Source organism: Colius striatus, chromosome 7 (assembly GCF_028858725.1).
Source record: "Colius striatus isolate bColStr4 chromosome 7, bColStr4.1.hap1, whole genome shotgun sequence".
Lineage (NCBI taxonomy): Eukaryota > Metazoa > Chordata > Aves > Coliiformes > Coliidae > Colius > Colius striatus.
In genome coordinates, this window is record NC_084765.1 from 3,399,259 (window position 1) to 3,424,778 (window position 25,520).

The following is a 25,520-nucleotide window of genomic DNA, read 5'->3' on the forward strand; positions in this document are numbered from 1 at the left end:
AATCAAGCTGCTCACCCTCAGCACTCAATTCCAACAAAGTTTCACCTTAAAAGTTAAGATACCAAGTACCAACAGATGATATGTGCTTCTAGAACTGGAGCAGAATGCTTTAGGTCCTGCATTTTGAAACTAGGCAGTTAGAAACTTGCATGTAGGCTCTTCCATGGGCCCAGCCTTCAACTAGTAGAGATAATGAGCACAGAAATGCTGAGCCCAACTGAAATGAGCAGCACAGGGAAGGGCAAAAACAGACCAGAGATATAAGAAAGAGAAGGGAGGTTTTTTTTTAATAATGCAAACATCATTTTACCTAGTTACACACACTCATTTTCATGATTTATACAATTATTGCATAACACCATTAGGTCATCTACATATCCCAGTACAAAGTGACATGAAGTACTACAATTTTGTCTTAAATTCTAGTTACACTTTCAGTCAAGTTACACAAAAATGTGAACTAAGAACAAAACTAAGCCAATGCCCATCAGAAAGTCGCCTTCACATCACTTCATCCAGATGCAAAGACTGCATAATGGAAACATTTGTGATGCTTATGATAATCCTACACCAATTTGTGCTCCTTTGGTAGACTGCGGTGGAATGGAATGGCAAAAATAAAACCCACATCCAGACAATCTTAAGAGACAAAATTAACCTTGCGGGTAGATAAGAACCAGACACTTCATTCTTGGCAAGGCAAAACTACCTCTCTGAGTACTCAGAAAACGGGAAAACAAAAACGTTTCAAGTAAAAAGGTAAAATAGAGTATTGAGCCTCTGTTAGTAAGTGCCAATAAATTGGTGGCAGTGATTACATCATGCTAGAACAAGCAGAAATGATCCCGACACAAAAACATATACAGAAAAAACAAGCTCAACTCTAGAAAAACCGTGTGCTGATGCCTTTATTTGCCATGCTGCATGTCCTATGTATATGACTGAAAATAAGGATGGTAATGCCACTGAAACCAGTGCAGTGAGTTACTGGGTGGATTTTTCTGATCAGAGACAGAAGCATGGTTAAGACGCAAGACTACAAAATTAAGGAAAGATTGCTGGAGTGGCTCAGAACTCAGTTCAGACTTTTTCTACACATATGCAAGCTACATCGCATTTTGTTCCACAGCACAAGGAAAATATAAGCAGAAGATAAAGAAACAGCAAGAATCACTGTTTTTTATATTTTCATCTTCTTTGTGCAGGAAAGAAATGATGAAAGACAAAAAAAAGAGGAAAAGTATACAGGATGACTACTTGGTACTTGAAAAAGACTGGTTTTGTTTTCTAAAAAAGGATCAAATAACTTGCAGATAGCAGCAGTGTTTTGTGGCCAATTACCTTCCCCAAGCCTCTGTCAATGCAAGGATGATTGCAATAATGTCTATTTCAGTGACAAGGGTTTCTATGACAAGGCACAACCCCAAAGGATAGTTGCACTTTTACATATAAAAATAGTAGTTGGGATTGATTCTGTTCTTCACAGTTATTTACTAGTTAAGTGATAAAGACTCAGACAAAACCACCTTTTTTAAAGGAACACAAAGGAATCATGAAAAGCACAGGGACATAGCTTACTGCTAATCCACAACTTTGGATTTGTTGACAAAGTGATTTACCCAAAAAGTACTACCCAGGTGAAAGTTAGCGGTTTAACCATGTGGTCATTAAGTTATGAACAAATGTGGTCTAGCAATACTTTAAACTCCCACAGACTTGAGTGAAAATTTGAACTGCTAAGCACTTTAATTATCCCATTGAGCCTTTCTCCCAGCTTTAAGTGAGAGACTTGCAGTGACCATGGTGCTACAATCTGGCCAAAGCTCATTCCCCTCAGCTTTTTCATGGAATATGATACAGCACAGAAAAGGACTTAGAAGAAAGTAAGAGGAAGAGGTTCATTAAAAAGCAACGTGAGAATATTTACTCTAAACGAGTTCAGTTCCACCACATTCAAAATCATGAGTGCAATATGCTCCATTCCAAGTTACAACTGCTCTCAAAGTTACCAGCATGATGCAACCAGCACATACCCTGGATCAAAAACAGAGAGGCTGCGCGAAGCAGGCATTCCCATTACTGAGTTTAAATTGATATGTTCTGAAGTGATGATTTGGTGAGATATGCTGGTGTCATATTTCAGTAAACATAAGTGTTTCAATTCTTATTACAAAAAAAGATTAAGGATTTTGCTCTGGTCCTGCCTAATCCACTTACGAATTGCAGGGCACAGCCCTTGCCACACTCACCTATACAAAAAGGCAGTTCCGTTTTTCTTGTGCTGAAATAAGTAGCAGGCTTAGTGGTTACAGAGTTCATGTTTTAAAGTGCACTGTCATTTTAAACACACTTTCACTTCTTAAAAAGAAAAAACAGAGAAAATAAAACATTCTGATATCAACAGTTTATAAAAAAATAACTGCTGGAACATTAAAATTGCAACTTAAAAGCAAGTCAAATGAGAGGATTCAAATCTTTTTCAAAAAAAGATAGGAATCAAAAGTAAAAACCCTCTTTCCACAGAGAACTGCCAAGCAAAACTTCACATAGTGTCCTACAAGCCTTTCTCCTAAAAGCACCTCACAGAACATCCATTCAGTTTTGTCCAGCTGACGACCTCAAGAAAACAGAGGTCTAAATAAATCAGTCCTTTCCCATCAGTCACCTACATAACTGCAGGTGTGGATGCTGGTGTAGTTTTTCCATCAATTCTTCCTCTGTAGGTTCTTCCAAAACATCTCTACAAAGAAAATGGATAAGTTGTTAGGGGAAAGCAAAGGAAACTTCTCAGCATTTGTTTCTGCAATGCACACACTCAGATGTAGCATGTGCTTGTTTTAAGAATGAAATAAGGAATTAAAGTTACAATAAGCTGATGCTCCCTAAAGATGCATCTACTTGCAAGTGATCCATCCTTTACAGATGTGTCACGGAAACCAGCAGCTGTTTTCCCATAAGAAGCAGGGAAGCAATTTCCTGCACAGAGTACAATACAACTGAAGGTCAGTTGATGTGTTTTCCTGAAAAAACTCCCAAATGAGAACATGTTCCCAATGCTACTATTGAATATCCAATGTGCACCAGAAGTTCCACTTGTGTATGATCATCGCATATCAACTCACCACCCAGAATTTCATGATAAGCCAAGAATGTGCATCACTTCCCTCATCTTCCCTTTTCTTCTCCCTCTCAGCACAGTCCCCCTCCCACACTCACCAACTCTTCTCATCATGCTACAGGCAGAAAGCATACAATGGTTAGGCTACCAAGTCAGCTTAAAGCAGGCCTAACTAAAGCACACTCCGATTTTGTTCCAAACTAACCGATGAAACAGTTTGCTTCAAAAGAAAGAAATAGAAGACAAGCCTTTCACCCTCTTGCAGCTAGCACACTTGAAAACAGACGAACATAAAAAAAACTAGGGTTTCTTTTTTTTGTCTATCAAGCCCAGTTCAACCCACCTGAACATGAGTTCAACTGTTCTCTGGTATTCAATATCTGAAAGAGACTCTCGATGACACCGACGGTCCCATTTGTGAATAAAGTTCTGAAATGCAAAAGGAACAGGGAAAAAGCTAAAGACTACTTCTGGTGACATCAGAAAATACGTAATACCAGGTCAATATATTTACAGGTAATATCTGGGAGGGGACTGAGGTTTGTTTTTAACATAGAGTGTCAGAGAAGTGCTTTATTTAGGCATTATCATATTTATTGTCTGCGGGTCACTATTTTATTAAAGCCTGCTGGTCAGGAATGAAATCACTTTTTCATCACAAACTGAAAGAACAGAACAGAAGACAGTCCTGCTGCCGTCTGTTCCTAGCAAGGACTGCATCCTCAGGATTACCATGTGAACGCCTCATAGGAGTTCACCTGCTTTGAATTTTTTCCTCTTTAAAATACTTGACAATATATAAATATATTCCTAGTCCAGGCATCACAACTTCAACTCAACCCATGGTTTTGGTACGTTCCCTTATCCATTTTTAAGTACTCTGACAAATCAATCCCTAGAGAGAAAACACAGCTCAGGGGAAAGAAAAAGATAAGAGAAGAAAAATAGTGACATCCTGCTCTCCTGCTATAGAGCTCTGCACCTTGGCTCTATCAGCAAGCTTTGGCCATGGCCCTGCAGAAGCAAGCTGGTAGATTTCATAGGATTAGTCTCCAGCTAGAACAGAGACTCTTTTCTGAAGCACTCGTGGGCAAGACCGATGTTCAACGTGAGACTCATACCTAAGTTGCTGTCTAAATGTTTGCTATGATTCTGCCCGGAATAGACCATTTTAGTTCTCAGTACAGTCAACAGCAACAAGAGCATCTCCAAAAGAAATTTTCATAGGTTTTAAGATGGGGTGAAGTGCCCTCTACAGGTACTCACTTTCCTCCATTATTTATGATTAACATTCCCTTCACCATCAAAAACTCAAAAGCTATCTGGATTTGTAGAGAAGTACATAAACAGGAGAACCTAATGGAACTACTGGCTCTTCATGGCATGGCTTAAGTACCTACATTTCCATAGGTTCTGTACAAAACACAAGAAGAAGATCTCTTCAAAATAAGTAATCATTTCCACTCTTCTGGTGTGGAACTGAATAAGGGTAGTAATTCAAATTGGAGCGGGAAGAAACTCCACAGGACAACCAATTAAAATGTTAATTTTTAAAGTGCTAACTTTGCTAACAAATCCAAATGAAAGAAGGCTGCATCCTGAATAACTAAGTCTGAAGGTAAAAGCCAAACATACAAGAGACGAGAGAATTTATAATACTTAAAATATTTTTCAACTCTATAGAGAGTGAGCTGTAATGACAAATGTACACACACAACGAAATGCAACCAGACTTGTAAAAAAGTTGCAAACAGAATATGCAGTTGTCTGGGAAGAAGAAAATGCTTCCTCTGCATCTTGGGGGAAGAGCAGCAAGGAGGAAGATGATGTAAACACACACACAACACCAAGATGTCGGGCATCTTTTCATTTCCCACGCAGATTAGAGCTTAATTCAGGACCTAATACCAAATAAAGACATTTCCTTACCTCTAGAAGTAAAGCTACGAAGAGATTAACCCAGATGACAGAGGAGATCAACCACCAGGCTACAAAATATATCTTTGCCCACCTGCAGGTCAGATTAACAGACACTAAGTGAAGTAAGCAGTAAACAACCCCTGCCTGAAAGTGACTAACGAGAGTTGTGAACTGACATTTTTCCTTAAAGTGTAATACTAATACTTTCTTAATGTAAATGGAGGTCTGGAACATCAAAAACTTTAAAATCTTAGCCCTTCATCAAGTGGCACCAAATCAAGCTTGAGACCAACCATCAAGTTAAAGAATAGTCATTAAGTACTAGTTCCTATATACCTGAAATGCCCCAATAGGAAGGAAAGCAGCATCTCTCTTAGCAGATGATAGGAAGTATGCCATGTGTATAATTCTTCTTCAGTCACCTTACAAGCTAGATTTATATGAGACTTGTTCAATATTCTTACTGCCACTTACGGACTTGAATATCTCGAAAACGCTTCCAAAAAGACTTGCCAGTTGTTCACCACCATCACATCCCAGAGGGTCACCACTGCTGCCTAGACAAGATAAGCAAAACAGAAGCTGAGTGGCTATATCACACACTTAAGTCTCAGAAAACGAGGGGAAGAGACAAGTAGAGAGGGAAAGAGGAACAGACTCCATCAATGATCAGACTCACTGCAAAGTCATCAAAGTTGTTGGGCCAATATTCCAGCTGCTCATAGGTCCCACACTGCAGAGTGCCATTACCATAGGTTGTATTGACAGCACTAGAAGAGAATTACAGGCTGATGTGAGCATAGTTTTCTGTGCACCACATCTTAAAAACAAGGTTCTTCTGAGAGCCTTGTAGAAATTTAAGTCTCTCATATGGGCAGAAAACAAGAAAAAATAGTTTTAAGAGCATTCAAACTACAACAGGGTAAAATTTCAAGCTACAGGTAAATGTTCCTGCAACTTCAATAGAGCAAGAAGAAACAGAAGGATTAACAGCTGAAAAAAAGTCAGTGGGATTCAACTTTACAAGGAGAGTGGCTCCAAGAATCAGAGTTAAAAAAACAAAAGCCAAAACCACAAAACCAACCACAAACACTCAGAGGTACTGAGTTGCAGATGCTTGTGAAAAACAGATTCTGAGAAACGATGTTTAGAATGTTACCTGGTATTGCCCAAGGGAACAACAGCACCTTCAAATAGCATTATGCCAGTTATAGCAAAGGCATAGAAAACCACCTGGGAGAAGTACAAGCAAGTTTAGTTTTAAATATTTCTGAATATTTCTGTCACTAAATTAAAAACCCGATGCAATTAACATAGAATCAGTCCTATAGTTAAAGGAATTTCGTAAAGAACAATGCCTGAAGCTGTTAAAGTGTAAATATTTCAGTCTGTATTATTCAGCTGTTCACTCTCACTTTTTAATATTCTATTTAACTTTCAGTTGTTAAAATGCATTAAATCCTTTTCTTCTTCAATCTGTTTTACTTTTCTGTGTCTCAGAATGCTGATATTTAACTATTAAAGCAACAGAATAATGACTTAAAGCCAAAAAACAGTGCTATATTTACAAGGATCTAAATATCTGGAGTGTTTTCTGCAAGATTTAGGGAAAACATAACATAATTTTATGTTACATGAGCAGCCACTTAAAAGAATGCAACAGTAATCTCAAAATAAAGTTTGCAATAACACAAAGATGTTGGAACTTCTGTCTTCTGCAAACCTTTTTATAAGGGAATGCCTTTCACAGACTTCTACAGTTGCCTTGGTGATGTTGCAATTTTTATCCTAAAAAGATTGTTCTAGAAATAACCTACAACTTGACTCTGAATGAAGAGCCATTTGCTCTAGGATGGCCTGAAACAAGCAGAGTTCTCAATTGAAAATATCATTAGTTGTATTGCTGCATTTTGTTACAAAACAGACCCAAGAGGGAGGTCTGGAAGGAATAAAAGACAAACTGCCCTGACTTATGAACCACAGCACTTTGAACACTACTGGAATAAGTTGAGGCTGACATTCCACTGTCTGCCAGAAGATGGGGTATCTGACTTGGCAGTAATAAAGTTAATTTTATGTTTTGAGAAAGTTGTGTTTAAAACATGCACTGCCTGAGAAATTAGCTAATCAGCTACATTACCCTATCAGCACATGTTCCAGGCTAACATTAGGCAAGATGTTTTGCATCAGCTAGTAATGGAGTCAGACTTCACTACAGTAGAAGCTCAGTGACAGCTTCCATGTAACCTCAAGTAAAAGCAAATTACATTATTGGAAGCAGCAAACACCACAGCAGACTCACCTCAAAATTGATAAAAAACTGCAATTCACACCCTCAGCATTAAGGGCAAACAGCAGTAGGCATTTAAACCCCTTCATGAGTGTTATGTCCTACATAAATGGACATCACACTGAAACACTAAGACATCATTCCTAAAAAGAAAATCAAGTGTATTACTACAAGCTTCTGCCAGCTTAACCTTGTCTTTCAGGAATGAAAAGAGCTTCCAGAGACTATTACAGCCCAGAAGCAGCCATGCCAGGAGCAACATAGCTCCAAAGTCCTAGTGTAAAGCACAAAACAGCTCACCCCACAACTGCCGTCTCCCAAGGCTCTGATGTGATCTGTCAGACCCAGCAGCAGTATCAGCCGCTGCCTCCCCTACTATGCACGACAACTCTGCCAGAGGCTGGCAGAAGGGACAGGCAAGTGTGGGCTCCTTTAGCATGGTCTGTGTACTTAACTAGGAACTGGCTGAACAAGCACAACTGCAGTTAGCTTTTAGACAGCTTATTACATTGAGTAACAAACTGAATAATGAAAAGGTTTTTATTATACTAAACCTGTTCCTAGCACATGCAAGATTGGTATTTAGGCTCCCAGAATGTTCTTTCACCTGCAAAGGCTAATTTTAACTTTGCAGTTCATGTATTCCCAAAGTACTTCTCAGTTTCAAGAGTAGCTCCCAGTGGCAAGTGTGATTTGTACAGCACAAAGTTGTTACCAACCTGTCTTTGCCTGAACCAATATCTTAATTTCCAATTGTAACATAAATGTCTGCAGACTGCAACTTAAAGCCCCCTTGCTACAGATAAAGGCAGAGATGACTAATGACAAAATCAGATATTCAGGGTAAATTGCATGCTAAGTACACAGACTAGAACAATTTTTTAGACAATAAGTAACACAGCAAGTTCTTGTTCTCTTAATTACCTCAAATTAAGGTATCCTAAAAAAAACACAACAAAAAAAACCTACCCAGGCAAGTCTTTGCTCTCCCATAACACATAATTGAAAAGTCAGAAACAAAAGAGTTGAGAAATGGAGGATTTATGTAATGGACATCACTCACTGTGATCCATCCTTTAATCACATGTTTACAGAGAACATGATCTGCACAGACACACCTAAACCAGGATGGGAGAGGCTTTTATAAATCGTGTCCAAACATGCCATTTCCAGACCTTCTCCACTGAACACAATTGTCAAGTTGTTTTGTTATTTAAGCAAGCCAGGGTAAGGAAAATTAGGCTGCTTTAGTTTCAAATAAAAATTCACCTGATGCTAAGTGTGTCCAGCCTGTGGTGAGCACTCTGAGGAAGTTTCAAACAATCTTTCAGAGACACTCCTAAAAGAAACTGATGAACAAGGCCTTGTGACTGTGCACAGCCCAGAACTAAACAAGTTTGTTCCAGCTTTGCAAGACATACCCTGGAGACAGAAGACTGTCAAACAATCTTGTTTACTTTGTTGATGATGTACTCTTATTATCCTTCTAACTGTAAGAAAGGAAATTACAATCTTGCATCATGACTTACCATAAGGATTCCAGCAAAGGCTCTCAAGTTTTTTACCAGATCCAGCAATGTAGTAACAACCAAAGACATGAACTAAAACAAAATCAGAATGTTATATGCACGACATTCATCACACTTCCAACTCATATCAAATTACTTTAACTGAAAGGACAAAGAAATATTGAATAGGAAAAGTGAGCTCTATCTAAATGCAGTGATATTTCCACAAGATACAATTAACAATATTGTAGTCCTCTTCATACACAGACATTATCATAAAGTTTTACATGTACACGGGCACTGTAACTTTAAGATCTCTGTGTTTAGAAAGACTAGGGGAGGAGCAGTGCTTTGTATTTGATCCACATCACTTCTGGTTTACAGTTTCCACTGACATTATGACTTCTGATTACACCACGTGGACATTTATGACTTATTGAACTAAGACACAAGTTCTGCACCTGACATTAATCTGAGCTTCTCTTTCAAGCAAGTCTAAATGCAGGATAACAACAAACAATCAAACAACGTAAAAGTATTTCAGATTTAAAGTTTTCTGGTGGCAATACTCCTACTGGGAAAGCTGAAAGATAGATTTGTCACAAGTAACTCTTTTCATGACCAAAATGGGTTGCAGTATCTAGCGAGTCTATCATCTCCCGAGTACAAAGGTCTTCAAGGATATCATATCTACTCTAAGACTGAAGCACTATACAAGTTGCTAAAGTGTTTCTGGATGCACTTGTCTATTTTAGAATACCAGCATCAATTGCAATGATGTCAAAAGAACTTCCTTTCTTCCCAACAGGGAAAATCCGCTACAGAGGCGGTGAGGTGCTGTGCAATAGTCCAGACAACAGAGCCGAGTTATAGTTCCATTCAAGTGCACGAGAATTGCAATCTACATGTTATTCCGATAAGGCTTTAACAACATTCATGACTTGACCAACAAAGAAGTAAGAAGCATGGAATGATAAACACCTTCATATTAGGAATAATCCGCAGGAACCGGAACACAATTAACATGTTCACCAATCGCACCATATCCCACAGGGATAATAAGCCCATGAACTCGGGTCTCCTAGGAAAGATGGAAGAAGATAAATCAGCCCATGATAGAAAGACACAGTTAAATCCACTGGGCTGTAGGTAACTGTGAATTCCCTACAACTTCTGATTAACATCCACAGTATATGGAAAAACTTGAGGAGGGAAAAAAGAGGAGTTCTATTTTCTCATGTATACACAATTTATAACCCATGACTGACTAGAACACTGCATCCACTTTTGGAATCCCCAATACAAGAAAGGGACAAACTGCAACAAGATCAGCAGAAGGCCAACAAAATGGTCAGCGGCATGAGTAAAGAAAACTACTAGGTTGGGTAAATTATAGACTGGGCTGACAATCACAGTGTAATGACATAACTGTGTATGAACATGTGTGTGCATTCCCTTGACCCATAACAAATAGCAAACAAAGTGCAAGAGTTCAGAGGGATTACATACCAACCATGATGAGGAAATCCATACACAGCAAAAGTTGCTATCTCCAAAATCTTAGAGAAGAAACAAAGAAGTTAAAATCTTACTTGGTAATTCTGAGTTCCAAAAATTATGTTAAAGCTTCTTGACAGGAAACGTTTTCAAAAGCTTGAAGGTGCTAATTTAACTGTTTTGGAAGCTCTGAAATGATCATATTTGACTAGGTACTTCCCAAATTAATCCCATGTATGCACATCACGCAACAGTGACACAGAAGGATGTACAGTGAATGATATTCATCATGAATGTGGCCCCATCTGCCATATGGGTTTTGAGCTTTCACCAAATAAGGATAATTTTAAAAAAACAGGTAGAGAATGAATTCAAAAAACAAAGTGATTTTTAGCTATGTAACAGAACTCCTGATGTAATCACTCCAAGAACTGAATGTTTCCAACTAACATTACAAAGGCTGCTCGTGAGAAAGTTCACCCTTTCCATCCATGTAAAAATGCCTGCCTTCAGCAAGGAGACTCTAAGAAAATCATGTGCCACCATAGCATTCAAACCACTGGCAACAACAACACTGGCTCATCCTGTTTAACTCAGTGTACTAGTGTTGAATAAAAAGCAATTCCATTAGCTCTTGCAGTTCCTCATCATCCTGTTCAACAAGTCCTGGAATATGGAAGTTAAAAAAAAAAAAAAAAAAGCTTACCAACAAAATTACTGTCAGAAGTCCATCAAATCTATTGCTTGGGTATGACAAGTATCTTTTCAAGCCCATTGCTAAGATTTTCAGCAACATTTCCAGCAGATAGTATAGGATGAAAAAGCAGTTGATAGCCTTGCCCCAAAAATAAAAATAACTGTTAGAATGATTGCCACCTCAGGGAACAGCAATCAATAACCGTAGGAATACTGTTGCATCTTACCCCCAGGAAGAAGTCATCTCTTTCAGATGGCTGCTTATCTGCATCCAACACCAAAACCACCTTAAACAACAAGAAATATTTTATGAATCCACTGTTTTACTGATGCATAAAATAGTTTTTTTTAAGCATAAGAACAGTCTTCTGTGCAAAGCATAACATTTTTCAAGCAGCTCAGAATGTATTTAACTGCAGGCACGCTCTCTCCTAAGGCTTCACCTCACTACAGCACGCCAGACATCTAAGTGTGGTACAAAAAGTGGTTTTAAGAAAAGAGGCTAAAGAACAAAAACAGAACTGATGTTGATAGCAGGGGAAAAATACACCACTAAACAATCAAAAAACCCTTTTACTTACACAGATAGAAATTATATTTGCAAGGGCTACAACATTCCCTAAGTAGCCAAAGTAGGGATGGCCAAAGGCAAACTGCATTTTCTGCATAAAATCGGATTGGTATTCTGGACTGGGAGGATGCTGCAAAGAACACAAAAGATATGCTGAAACACAAAGCATAAGAACTTTAAAAACACATTCAATCTCAGATTTAAGAAACAGATGTTTTCAAAGCAAAACTTCAAGGTCACATGCTAGTTTTGCCATTTTAGCTGGAAGATGTTTCTAGCATCTAGATGTTTCCAGATGTTTCTTGGCAACAAGAGATCATTTCTGATTAGCAAATGGGTTGATAATTATGGCACAATTTAAGATAATGGCAAAGAAGGTAGATAATCCAACCTCTTTCCATGCTCCAAGCAGGATAAACTCCTAATGGTATACATTCCTTCCCCATTTTCCAACATTTAATCTCTCTTAAAAGATCCAGAAGTCTTAGTTGCATGAAAACATAGAAGAGAACATTTCCTAACCATTGAAAAGATCATCTCTTTTTCCTTCTTTCTCCATGTGGAGAAAACTGCTTTCTGCCTAACCTCATCTGAACACTTAAAGAAACCACATTCCATTCTTCATTCAGGGAGCTGAGAATAGACTTCACTTGAGCATATTTGTTACTTTGCAAAGACTAACATATAGCAGAGATGCATTGCTTTAATATAGGACTGTCACAAACAGACAAATCCCTTGCATTTAAGCCAAAACAATTTACTACAGAGCTACTCATTTCTCCATAGCACTTTTCAGAAAGTCTGTGCTATAAATTTATCTCCCATTCCCTGTTTCCTTGTAATTCATCTTCCTGTTAAACAAAAAATACACACACAGAGCCCTCAACTACTTTATCTGGCCAAGTCGCTTAAAAACACTGACAGAATAAACAACTGTGCATTTTGTATATTTATTGCCACCTGACAATCCCAAACTAATGCTGTAAAAGTCCCTAAAGCAATGCTGTTTGTGACTATAACAACAATCCTTGAACAATTTAGAAATCAATGACACTTGTCATACTTTGCATTCAACACATTCTGAAGTTTGTTTATGTGCTTCACAGTGGAGTGCTATCACTTATTCTCACACAAGATCACACTCAACTTATGACACTTCGTAAGTGACTGTCAGACACATACCTGCTTAATGGCATCTTTGTCTAGTTCTTCAAAGAGCTTCTGAAACTGGGCAGCTGACAGCTGATCACTGGAGCACATTTTGAGTGACTTCACATGAAACAGAAACATTCACATCAAGGTCTGCAACAGGTGCATCTTTAAAGAGTGTAAATACCCCCAGAATATCTTAAAAGTCTAAGGACGGAGATGTAATATAAACCTACACCAAGGTATTAGACTGAGCTTTGATATTGCTTTAACACAAAACTGACACATAATTGTGGGATTTATCTTGCCTTTTCTATTTTCCCTCTCTAGGATCATATGCTGCTTCAGAAGGAGCATGCTTTTTCAACATACTTGAATTCGTCTCATCTACTGTTGCTATGATGATGTTATGATCCAAGGAATGAAGATATTACGTCAGTCATTTCTGCTCTGCAGAAGTTACTACCTGAAATGATGGAATTACTTCACAGATTGTAATATGATGGAGACAGTTTCACAGCATGCAAACCACTAACTGCAACTGCAGCACACATAGCAACAAAAGAAAGGGAAAAAACCCCACCAGTAACAAGACGAAAAAATAAAACTTGGATTTGTGTACCTGACCAACAATGCAATGAACAGCTCAGCAGAACTACAAACCAGGCTCTTCATTCTCAAGCACCCCTGTTTACACATCCCCTACACCAAACAACAACTGGAAGCCACACATTTATACCTCTTCATTCCACTTCCAACCTTCACATGGGAGCCAGTCAATTGCTGATGTTTTATCAGCTGTGAAATGTCACTTCCTTTTGGCAGAAGATCTTACACTACAGACTTCCAAATCCTGCTGCAATGCTGTTCTCAAAAAGCAATATTCCTTTTAGATAAATTTTCTGAAATCACACCAATAATCTCCATGTTATCTGTTAGAGCTAAGCAACTTCCCTAATCTCTGAAAATCATGGCATGAACTGCAACATTAATCAAGCCTTCAGTTAAGCAAAAACACTCTCCCTGTAGCTTGATGTAACTATTAATACTTCAGGGCGCAGCACAGCTCAAATCCAATGAGCAAAAGACATCTTCAAACGGTAGAACGAAGTCTCTAGACCACAGTGAGAAATACTTTACTTCCAGAGAGAAAGTAAAGAAAATGAAAACTTGTTTTGCAGAGCTAATTTTGTCTTTACACCTCTCTACTGAGGAATGCATTCCTCGTTGTACCAATCAAAGAAGTAACAATCTTCAGGTGAAATTACTGCCCAAAGATTGGTTTTGTTGCAAAGACCAAAACAGATACACACTGAGATGGGCCTCTGTTCACACTTAAAGAAAGCAGCATAAAGCAAGCTCAGCTGACAGCTACCACTCCTGGATCAATAGTGTGATTAAGGAAGTTTCAGTTTCCACAGCTGCCCTGTCAGAGGGTTTGACAGTCACCAAAACAAAGACCAAGAAAATCCAGTTCTTACTCTCATGATGGCTTGCTTGCAGCGAGAATCCATTTCAACTTTCTGCAGCACTTGCAGTAAGGCCCCAGTGCTGACGTAGGACCTATTTAAAAGAAGACAGTATGGGCCCTGGAAGAGATAACTGTCTTGATGGCAAGAATAGTTGTTCCAAACAACTATTCCTGTCTTTTTTTTAAAAGATGATAAATTTAGAAGTAAAAAGGCAACACAGCCCATGAGTCCCAAACAGTAGGTTATAAACATCCAATAAAATAAAACTGATGAGCGACAGAGTGCCATTTTTCAAGAAGGAACCCTCAGTAAATTGATGAAACAAGAGGACTAAAAATCTTCTCTCTTCTCCTACATAATCTACTGTTTCAACATTCTTTACTTACTGTTGTGCATTAGCAGGAGTCTCCTTCAGGGAAGAAAGCACTTCAAACGCAGCCCGGATTCCCAGTCGCCTCCTGAAGAGAGAGGACTGAACCGATTTCTGGACAGCAAAACAGACAGAGGAGAGAATTTACTTTCACTTGTTTAAAGGAAATGTGACCAGCTGATTCAAGTAGGACCTGTAAATTATTTGCCCAATGCTTAGACAGAACCTACTGCAAGTCTCAGTTCAAGTAAAATAATTTTTCAGGAAGGCAAGATACTGTTTTCATTCTCCCACTGTCAAAGTCCTCATCATTAGCCACGAGATCTAGTTGTCCAGATACTGGGCACAACTGGACAGACATACCACAGTTTAAAAGGAATACCATGAAGAGTCATAGGCTGAAATCAGTGAAGCCCATTACTACCAGAAGGACTCGAAGATCAGAGCTATCCAGCTCCTCAAGCAGTACTATGTCCTATGGTCAGATAATATATCGATCCTCTGGCACACAGCCCAGACTCCCGATTAGAGATCAGAAAAACAGGCTTCCCTAGGCCTCGCTCACTTGAAGAACTCCATGTACAAGACGGAAGGAAGCAAGTAAAAAAGTCTCTGGAGTTCAAGTAAACATCCAGGTCATGGTTTATTTTTAATTCTGGATTGCATAGGGACATGCCTATTCCAGAGACAATACCAAGAGTAAAGCCTGAGTATTCACAGAAATTCACGTTACTGTGCAAAGAAAAGAGTCAGACAGCTTCTCCAACTGCAGTTTCTTGCCAAAAAGGAGAAAGCCAGAGCCAGTTTTTCATGCTTCATTTTTCTCTCCATAGTAATCACTTTCAAACTCACTTTATTGGGAGTCAGATCATGGAATGATCTCACATGGGAAAGAGGAAAGAAGGCAAGAAACAAAGCAGGAGAAAAGGATTACAAAAATTCCTCTTTGAATATTGCGGATTCAAACACTCTTCTCCCACAAAAGGGTGGAGGCAATTCCTTCCGTGTAACATTGCCTAAGGCTTTAGTATCCAACAAACTAACTTCTCTCTGGAGTTCTTCTAAAGCAGCTATTATTCTACTTTTCCCCTCAAGCACTCAACTCCACTTCTCTGAAGGGCTGAATGAACTCTAAGACTACGTAAGTAAAACGGTGAAGTAAATAAGGAAGGAATTGAAGGAAAATCACACCCAAAGTTTAAGTCACCAAGTTTCCTCTGCTATGAAACCTGAAGGAAACATAGGGATGAGAAAAGACCAGTTGGAACATACACAATAGGAAACCAATGTTCATTCCAAGCTACAGAGGCCGTCACTGCACAGGCATAAAGGGAAAAAAAAGCTTAAACTACAGTCCAGAGGTTTAGCTGCAGACTCCAGTGTTGTTGCATTGCACTGCCTTGACTCAGCTTTACCAAAAACATTGCTGCTGAGCTGTCAAGTTTTATAAAACCTATAAGAGAAAAGTAAAACAAAAGAAAAAAAAAAGTGGAAGTGAAACTGTTGAAGAACTAACTCAAGAGAAAAAAATTACCATGGGAGTTACAGAGCTTAGAGAAAAATCTCAAACAGTTTCAAGACAGCACCTCAGCAACATTGAAACTCAGCCCGTTATGAGAAGCAAGAGACTGATAGCTCCCTTTTTGACTGATGATGGCATGACTGAAGATTCAGTTGTGTACCATGAGCCTGGCAACTATTAATATTTAGTTTAGGACTGTGTTATTTCTATTAATCCACTGTGTGCTTTAACTGCTAAACAGCTGTAGTGCACCTTGGATATTCTGTACTATTCACTGCCTGAGATAAGCCCAGTTGTGGAGACCTCCAGCTGCACCCATGCAGCCTGTTCCTTCCAGCACCTATCCAGTCAGTTATTTGTTTTAGGGATAATAAAAGGAAAGTCACGAATTTAACCTCTTAGAAGTAACAGAGATGATCATTCATTTGACTTAGTCCCCGCTTTCTAAAATACTCTTGCCTCAGCTCCTTACAATTCCTCCCAGATTGTTCAGCTGCACTATCTCATACAGAAAAAAGCATTTCCACTATCCCCTGCTAATGGAATCCAGATCACACTCCCAGTGTAAAACTGGTGTACCTAACACAACAAAAAAACCATCACACAGCTTGTTGATGAAGGAAAAGGAAGTCTTAGCAATGAGTTTAATCATTGCCACAGATTGAATGCTCTTTGAACAGCATGCAGAAGCACATGTATTTGGTCAGCTTTTACTTCTCTAATACAGATGCCTGAGTCAAAGAGGACATTCTACTATATATGAGATTCATACTCTGCAAAATAAAATTAGATATGATCAGGCATATCCAGAAGCACAGATCCCTTTTGTTTGAGGCTGAATATTATCAAGAGTAACTACTACATCTACAGCAACTGCTTCTGGTACAAGTCTATCACATGATTCAAATCCATCTTTTAGAGGCAGCAGACTGCCCTAGTCATTCCTAACATCACACACATCCACCACAATAAAAATGAAGTGAAAAATACCAAGTGTGAGAAAGTCAGAGATTCTTTTTTATTGAAGGCTTCCCAAGTTGTGCTACTCAGAGAAATCAAATGCTAGGAACTGCAACAATAGCTATTTAAACAGTAAAGCACAACTGGTTTTCTTCACAGAGACGAAGTTCATTGGTTCTTTTTCAGTTCTACAATAGGGTTGTGGTTTTCTTCGCCCCCCCCCCCCCCCCCAATAATAATCAAAATTGCAAATCCACAACATACAAGCAGCTAATTTTGTCATGTAAAGGGATCAAGCTACAACAGCATATAAAGTGAACAGTATCTACATCAAAGAACCTTTAGCATCTTAAAACTGTATCTATAACTAGAAGGGTATTCTGATTTAACATGAAGGTGAAACTTATAATCCTCAGGGCTTCCCAATTTTAACATCATGGTAGAACACAGAAATTAAGAATGCTTTACTCACCAGAAGATATCCTCGAAACTGGTTGTATATTATTGCTGTAAGCAAGTTCATCAGAAACAAGTTGCCTATTGGAGAAAGAGGCAGCAAGAACTATTGAAAAACATATCTGGTTATCAAAGAAATTCCAATGTACACACTAAAACAGATCTGAAATTTTAAAAGGATTCATTTCCTTGTGCTTGATTTCCAAAACATTTTAGTGTTTGGATATACTGTAATGTATCCATTCCTCTATGATAACTTACTGAAAAAAAAAGAAACAGTAAGTACCTTTCATGAAAATTATCTTACAAGTCACTGCTCAGTAGTTGGAAGAACCATAAAAAAGGAGAGATTTATGATTAAATTTTCCTAGATAAATAAAACATTCTGTATCTGGCACGCAGATGTGTCAAAGTTTTTAAATTACTGAAGAGGTAACTTACCTAATACAGTGAAGAGTATGAAGAAGATTGAATATGCTCGATTCATAGAATATGCAGGAACCATCACTATATCAGATTTAACAAGAAAGGAAATAAGACTTTAATGCTTAAGATAAAAACTGGAGAACCCTAACAATTTTGGCAATTGGCAAAAGCTTTTATATAGCTCTACTTTATTGTTAGGCCCAAGGAAAGACAGGAATCAAGTTAAAGGCATGAAAAAAAACCTCACATAACCTTCCTCTGGCTGTCATAAGAACGAGTTGAAAGAACGCTTACAGTAGTCTGAAGAAAATCTTATTCTATTATCCCTTGAAAAGAGAGACAAGAGTTATTTCTGAAAAAACTGCTCACCATCAGGATTATTTGCAGTAGTCAGCAGGACCAGCAGTGATGTCAGTGAATCTGGCAAATTCCGGAAATATCCCATCCACTCCTTATCTGGCTGGCCATCCTAGACAGAGAGATGCTCATTGTTAGAGAAACACTGAAGAATCACCAAGACTGTCTAAATAAAGAGGTGAAAAAAAAAGAAGACAATCAAAACTACTCTGTGAAAAAAGCTTGGACAAACATAAAAATTAGGACAATGTGGAGAAGTACAATGCAATCACTTCACTTAACAGCCACTAAAAACATAAGGAAAAACAGCAAGCTAAGACAGACACGAGACGCTCAGTACAGAAGTTATGGCTAGCTAGCACCTCCAACCTGGGAAGAACAATAATGGCACAAACAGACAATATAGGAATCTGAAGCCACCCTTGATTGATATAAAAAGCATCACCTCTTAGACTGCAAGAGATACTAGTGTACTGCAAATAAAAGGCTCTTCTAAACACGACTTTAAGAAAATGATTTTCAAAAAATCATTGGATAATAACATCTTGTGTCAACTTAAATTTTAAAAAACAGCATATAGAAGGTGCTTTCTCTGTCATTCCAGCCACAGCATGTTGTACCTCAGTGTAGACAGAAATCTCATCACTCAGAATTGGGTACTCTACGACTACAACCCAGGGCTTTCCCAAAAGGATAACATAATTTGAGGACAATATTAAAATGGATCTTGTCTCTACTGAAAAGCAAAAATAAAACAATTCTCAGTAATGAACAGCTGCCTCACTAACTACCTTGTTACAAAAATCCTTGAGTTCCTTTTGAACACCTACAGCACTACTGGCATACTCATTGCATGAGAAATGTGTCTCACTTGCCTTTTGACTTCCAAATAGAAAACTTATAATCCTCTGAATTAGTCATTTGCCCAAAAGTTAATACTGCTACTTGGAACAAAGGTTTATCCCTTTCTTCAGTTATCCTTTAATGTATTCACAGGGGGCTCTGCTTAATTACAGCAAGACTACAATCAGATAAGCTTCTGGCTTCTTTTCAATAATGTACATGCAGATGCACTTGAAGTATAAGCACAAGGTTTATCCCCATCTTATTTGTGTAAATATTTGTTTCCTCTAAAATAAAAGCACACAACAAAATACAATCCACTATAATCAGCATTAGTGCCCATTACAGGACTTTTAGGCCAGTGGAAAATGGGTAACTATTCTGTTTTGGAAAGAATGAAGATTCAGAATGCTATGTACAGTATAAATGAAAACACAAAGAGCTTCAACATCCTGGGGAGGGGGTGGAATTAAAAAAAAACTACAGCACCCAAAAATATTTGCAAATACTTCGGTGACTAAGATCATCAAAAATATTTTGTGGCTTAGTGGAAATATCAGATCATCTGCTAAAGCTCAGATGGTACCTAAATTCACATCAAAAATGTCCTGGGAGTCTGACCTTGGACCATCCCCAGTTTTTTTTACATTTTTTCCCAAATTCAAGTAGAGACAGCTAAGAAAGACTGAGTATAAACAGCAAAAACATGAATCATCCAACATGGAAGAAACAGCCCTTGAATCTGCTGCAAAGACTGGAAAAGAAGTACCTCTAGAGGACATACACAAGACAATGCAAAAATCTAGAGACATGAATTTCATTAATAAAAGTATTTTTAGAACTTACTTTCAGTGTTTTGCCTTGTTAGATACAAATAGTCTGTGTGGGTATTAGGCTAGCAATCAAAAAGGGAAGACAGATTGCTCTCTAATTTGTCATCTTTCACTCACGTGTATACAAAATTAACTGGTTCAGCTACACAAGTTACAGTCTCTTCTGCTGGGAAAGTTAAGAACTAAAAATAGATGTGACATATGGAGACAATACAAAGACTGAGCATGCAACTAAACCAAGGGGAAAAAAAAAACAGCTCTGCTCATTTCAGAAATGCTATGACATGGTAATTCAAGGACTTTGGCAATCATAAGGAAGATTAGAGTCAAGCTCAAGTGCAAATTGCAGTAGGAATGAAGGTGCAAATCTGAGATCAAGGAGAGGACTAAAATTACTGGGAGAAGTACACAACAAATCTTTGTGCTCATAGCAACACATTTATGGAAGACTTTAAAAACTAGGTTTAAAAAAATTAAAATCTGAGTACAATACAGGAAGTTTAGGAGAGAGGGAACATACCAAGTCCAGTCGAACACAAAAGTGATTTTAATCACAAAAATTCAAATTCATTTTTTTGAAGAAAGAAGAGGGAAAAAAAAAAACAAAGGAAAAAACCAAAGAGATCGGGAATCAAAAAAATCAGATTGATGCAGGCAAAAACCTACCAGGGCATGGCCAGGGATACCAGTATTGGAAGAAAAACACAGAAGAAGTTAAAATTAGGAAAAAGCTAGATAAGGAAAAATAAAATAAATGAGCCCTAATACAAATTAAAAAGCAACAAGGTTAAGAGCTCTGGACACAGAACAGCATAGAAAGTTTCAACAAAAGCAGAGAAAGTTGCTCCAAGGATCAAACTGGAGAATTGTATAAGGAAACCTCTTGTATAGACACTTTAAATTTCTCACCTGTGATAATGGCATCAATATCAGTAATATGCAGGACCATAAACAAAGAAAGGTATCGACTACAGTTTTGTATGAAATCATCTAACTTCACTCTGAGCAGTGGAGCTAGACTAATAAAATAACATGCCAGTTAACAGCAAGAGTAAAAGATTAAACAAGTAAAAGTTGTGGAGTAGGAAGAAGCATTATCACTTAACAAGTCAGGAAAACTATTCTTCACTAAACCACTTCACTCTTTGAGGAGCCTAATGCACGCTTACAGAAACAGCATGGATACTATGCACACATTAAGTCTCTCTAAAAGGACTTTAAATTCACCCCAGCAAGTTAGACAAAGTAGCATGACCTTCACATGTTGCAGGCGAAACAAGTTTCATTAGATCATAAAACTAGACAAACAGCAGCTATGTAAGTAGAGAAAAAAAATAAGATCTACGAAAGCATAAATGTAATTGGTTACCTTTGTTCGAGCAAACAGCAGCATGGCAAACATGGTGAAGAGAGACAGATGAACAGCTAGCAGAAGAAGAACACTGTTGGAATTAAAACATATCATTAATACCAACTTAATCTTAATCTTACTATGCTAAAAATGCAAAAGGATGCTATATAAAGAAAACTAGGGTATTTTTAAGGAGTTTTTTTGAGGTAACAGAAGACCATTTAAGTTTTTATTTGGAATAAGAATCGTACTTGTTAAGGACTCCTCAGCCTGAGTTTAGACAGTATTGAGGTCAGTGAGATTATAACATTTGTTTTTCTAAGTTTAGGAGCACATATTAGGAGCCCTGATCAAAATAAAACATCTTGGCTTGCATACAACTTCAATTCTCCTGGGACTTGTTAGTTAAAAAGTAACAAGTCAGGACAGTGAGGTCTATAAATCAGACACATGCAGGACTCATGTCACCAGAAGAAGTAGCTTCCAAAAAGCATCAAGATCATGCTGTCTGGTTACAATTTCACCAGTGGTGTTTCCAGTTACATATTTCTAATGACAGTAAAATTAACATATATATTGCTAAAACCATTTAGAAATGTAAAATCAAAACTGGAAGACGTATGTCTACGCCAACTTCCGAGCGGCTACCTTGGAGAAACATAGTCTAGATCTTGGCCTAGATGATGCCTCAATTTTTCCCTTACAAAAGGGCTATTCTATATCTTATGTAACATATATAGAATTAAAAAATCCTGCTCAAATAGCATAAAACACCTTATCTGTCACATAGAGAGTCACGTGCATCACATGCATTCTAGAGAAATTTCACAAACTAAAGGAATCAAAAAGTTAACACAACACTCCATCCATTACTACCTGATCTCACCAACCACTTAGCTAGACCATACAGTAGGAAGCTACTCAGAATACTAAGGGTAACAACATGCTTGCTATAAAAGGATGTTTTCTATGCTTTTACCTACCTTGCCATTTCAGGCAACGTGCTGTTGATGCTTTTTAATGTTTTCTTCATCATAGAAGAATTCTGAAGGAGAAAGAAAGGACGAAGAATTCTCCTTATTCTCACATTCTGGAAGAAAACAAAACAATGGATCAGACACTGAGTTCCCAGAAGAGTAACACCACAAATAATTTTAACACAAGTTTGTTGAGAAACATTGATACACTATCAGCAAAGTAAACAAGTGCAACACAAAAAGACTATACTCAGAAGCTAAATCTGTCCCACTGAAGGTACAAAACATGCAAAAGAGATTTCATACTTATTTCATACTTGTTAAAAGAAAGAAAGATAGTTTTAAAAATACACATTGATATTTCAATAGCCTGATTGGGTCATTAATTACAAACAATCTAACTTCACTCCTGGGTAGACATAGCAAGCAGTCCAAGAGGTAGCATTTCAAGAATGGAATTAATATCAAGAAAAGAATCAAGGTTTCTGCTTCATTCACTTCACAGTATTTTTACCATATTATTACTTACAATTATCATTAGGAAAATAGACAACTAATTTCACACAAATTTCTGTCAGAGTAGAGAAAATCAATAGGGAGATTTCATTATTACATAAAGGAGAATGCTTTCAGAACTGTTTCTCAAAACTGACAGTCCTCCCAGGACGTAATTGTTTTGAACACAACACAGCCTCATGTTAGAAAGCTATACAATTACCTTCTTTTATATACAACACTACAAAGACTCTGTCATTGAATCAAGTTAAGAATATAATTCTCCAAATGTATGACTGAGTTGGTGCTATGCAGCCAGAGTGTTCAGTACACTCTTTGACAGTTGACAGACTACAGCAACAAAGCTTCATTGAATTTTACCAATGAACTTCTTATATTAAGACTCGAACAGAATCTCTTAGGAAGCTACACTAAATCAAGCATTTTCTGTGTTTCAGTGTATTATCCAGCTATCAGAGACCAAAAAAGAACCATCTCATCCTCCTCTCTTAATTCCCCAATATTCCATAACCAAGTTGCTGATCATTTTGGCAGAAAGCAGCTCTTACCTCTTTGCAGAAAAAGCTCAGTGACACAATCCAATCAGTAAGGGAAACAATCAGTGTCAGTATGTAAGCCATGAGCCATTTATTTTTCCAAAATTCTTCCCATCCAATTAAGTAACTCTGATGAGGAAAAAAAAACATCAAAACAGCTTACTTGAAATAAATACAAATATCCTAATAAGCAAGCAACAATTGTTTTCCATGTATTTGGAATTTTACATCAGTGCTCATAACAAGCTCCCTGAAATCTAAAGAAAAATACATTGATCAGAGAATTTTTCTACAAGAACTAAATAAAAGTCAGTAATGAGAGGTGCACACAGGCCATGAGAGACTAATTCTTTGAAAGAAAGAAAAATGTAAGTGTAAGAAGAGATTTTTCTGAAATGAAGATACAAATAAAAGTTCAGTTTCTGGCTATTTTTGTTTCATTTAAATGAACTGGTATATATTTCATTATTATATACACAAATTTGTATAACCTAATACAAACAGGTACACAAAAATCATTGTATTCTTAGTAAAATTTATTTCATTTTTCCACAAAAACAGGAGTTTATATTCCTTAGGTTAAAAAAAATAATAACTTCTTACATTCAGAAAATATGCATTTTCTAATTTCTCATGAAAGTGTGGTTTTACCACAGTAAAGCAACCTCATCATGCCCACCCAAGATTTGGATAACAGTTTTCAGACACTTCCCAAAATATAAAATGAAGAAACATCACACTGTCCATACCTACTGAGTTGTCCAACACACTGAGTCTTTCATTCAATACCAGATGAATCTGATGCTCACCTTCACAGATACATCTACCACGAACACAAGAAAGCAAAGCAGCTCAATGCTTTCTGTTAAGCCACATGGAGGGTTCCACGCAGGAAGGCGGTATCGTACATCTGACGTGATAGTAAGCGAAGAAGGCTTTTCAATGAAAGCCAAAGCCAGGATTATGGTAATGGTTAAACCCAAAACCCTGTTTAGATAGAGATGAAATTTTAAAATGCAAATCAATATAGAAAAAAAACCCCACAAATCAACAAAAAATACAGAAACCAAACACAAAAAAACCCAAACCACTCCAAAACACACCAAACATACAGAATAAGTCAAAAGAATAACAAAATATTGACAGTAAAACAATTTTTTTAAGTAAACCAAGACATATAATATCAGATTTAACACAAACAGGTTAGGTCACAACACAGCACTTCATTAGCAGCTGCTGTCTGTATTAGAATAAGGTAACTGCTGACCACCAGACAACCTCAGGCGGTTTTCTTTTGAAACTAGAAGCAGCAAACAATCTTGATACTATTCAACAGGTTTAAAAATAGACACTTGGAAAACTTTTAACACCCAGTGCTGTAAATCATGCCTACAGTCCATTCACGCAACGGTACAATGACTGTTCCAAAGAGCCATCTACGTGATCACACTTTTACATAACCTGCTGCTTTGCACTTCCAACATGTCCCCATGTAGTCAATCCACTTGCTTCCTATAGTAATTCTTATAAGGATAAAAGCACAATTACATAATTATGTAACAAAACGAATATTTTCTTTTATGAAGACATACTCCTAAATGAAAAAGCAAAAAGATTATCAAGTTCTTACCATTGGCAAGTCCTTGAATAGTACCATCGATAAAGCCACAGGGATCTGGAGTCCACACGGTGATTTATAGATCGATACTGAAAGCACAAAGCAAAAAGGGGAATTCACACAGCACATTCAGTCTGTCTCAGAGGCAAAGATCAAATTACCAAAATATACCATGTTCTAATGAACAAAACTCAAGCCTTAAGACAGTTCCAGTTTCACAATAAAGAAATTATTGTACAGCAAGTTATAAGTTATTGAAGTATCAGTCACCAATGACCACAGCTGTAGTCTACGTGCACGCAATGGGAAACATTTTCTTCCTAATCTAAAGGCCACACACTTGCTCAGATAATCAAACTGTGCCAGTCATCTGAAACAAGCATTACCATCAGTACAAACAAAAGCCTCTGTAGTAATTCAGTGCCTACTATATGTACTTGCCAAAACGGTCCATCTGTTTAGTTCACCTTTCTAGCACTCATTCTATTCATGGATATTCTTTGGTCTTTCTCTTCCAAAAAGCCGTGAGATGCA

The 25,520-nt window shown here is 37.6% G+C and overlaps 1 protein-coding gene across 1 annotated transcript in view; it reads right to left on the bottom strand.

The window, feature by feature from the left end:
• Positions 1-259: 259 nt before the first annotated feature.
• The window catches only part of TPCN2 (two pore segment channel 2), a 28,142-nt gene continuing 2,881 nt past the window's right edge, over positions 260-25,520 (bottom strand). Inside the window, exons 3-25 of the mRNA XM_061999346.1 lie at positions 24,999-25,075; positions 24,178-24,355; positions 23,381-23,497; positions 22,323-22,429; positions 21,358-21,430; positions 18,325-18,424; positions 17,971-18,036; positions 17,546-17,610; positions 14,608-14,705; positions 14,231-14,312; positions 12,783-12,869; positions 11,611-11,730; positions 11,257-11,316; positions 11,040-11,168; positions 10,346-10,395; positions 9,818-9,917; positions 8,858-8,929; positions 6,198-6,271; positions 5,718-5,808; positions 5,513-5,595; positions 5,048-5,129; positions 3,462-3,547; positions 260-2,740 (exon numbers count right to left, since the gene is read on the bottom strand). Coding sequence (XP_061855330.1) covers positions 2,662-2,740; positions 3,462-3,547; positions 5,048-5,129; positions 5,513-5,595; positions 5,718-5,808; positions 6,198-6,271; positions 8,858-8,929; positions 9,818-9,917; positions 10,346-10,395; positions 11,040-11,168; positions 11,257-11,316; positions 11,611-11,730; positions 12,783-12,869; positions 14,231-14,312; positions 14,608-14,705; positions 17,546-17,610; positions 17,971-18,036; positions 18,325-18,424; positions 21,358-21,430; positions 22,323-22,429; positions 23,381-23,497; positions 24,178-24,355; positions 24,999-25,075 — 2,076 coding nt within the window. The 3' untranslated portion in view covers positions 260-2,661. The remainder of the gene's footprint in view (positions 2,741-3,461; positions 3,548-5,047; positions 5,130-5,512; positions 5,596-5,717; positions 5,809-6,197; positions 6,272-8,857; positions 8,930-9,817; positions 9,918-10,345; positions 10,396-11,039; positions 11,169-11,256; positions 11,317-11,610; positions 11,731-12,782; positions 12,870-14,230; positions 14,313-14,607; positions 14,706-17,545; positions 17,611-17,970; positions 18,037-18,324; positions 18,425-21,357; positions 21,431-22,322; positions 22,430-23,380; positions 23,498-24,177; positions 24,356-24,998; positions 25,076-25,520) is intronic.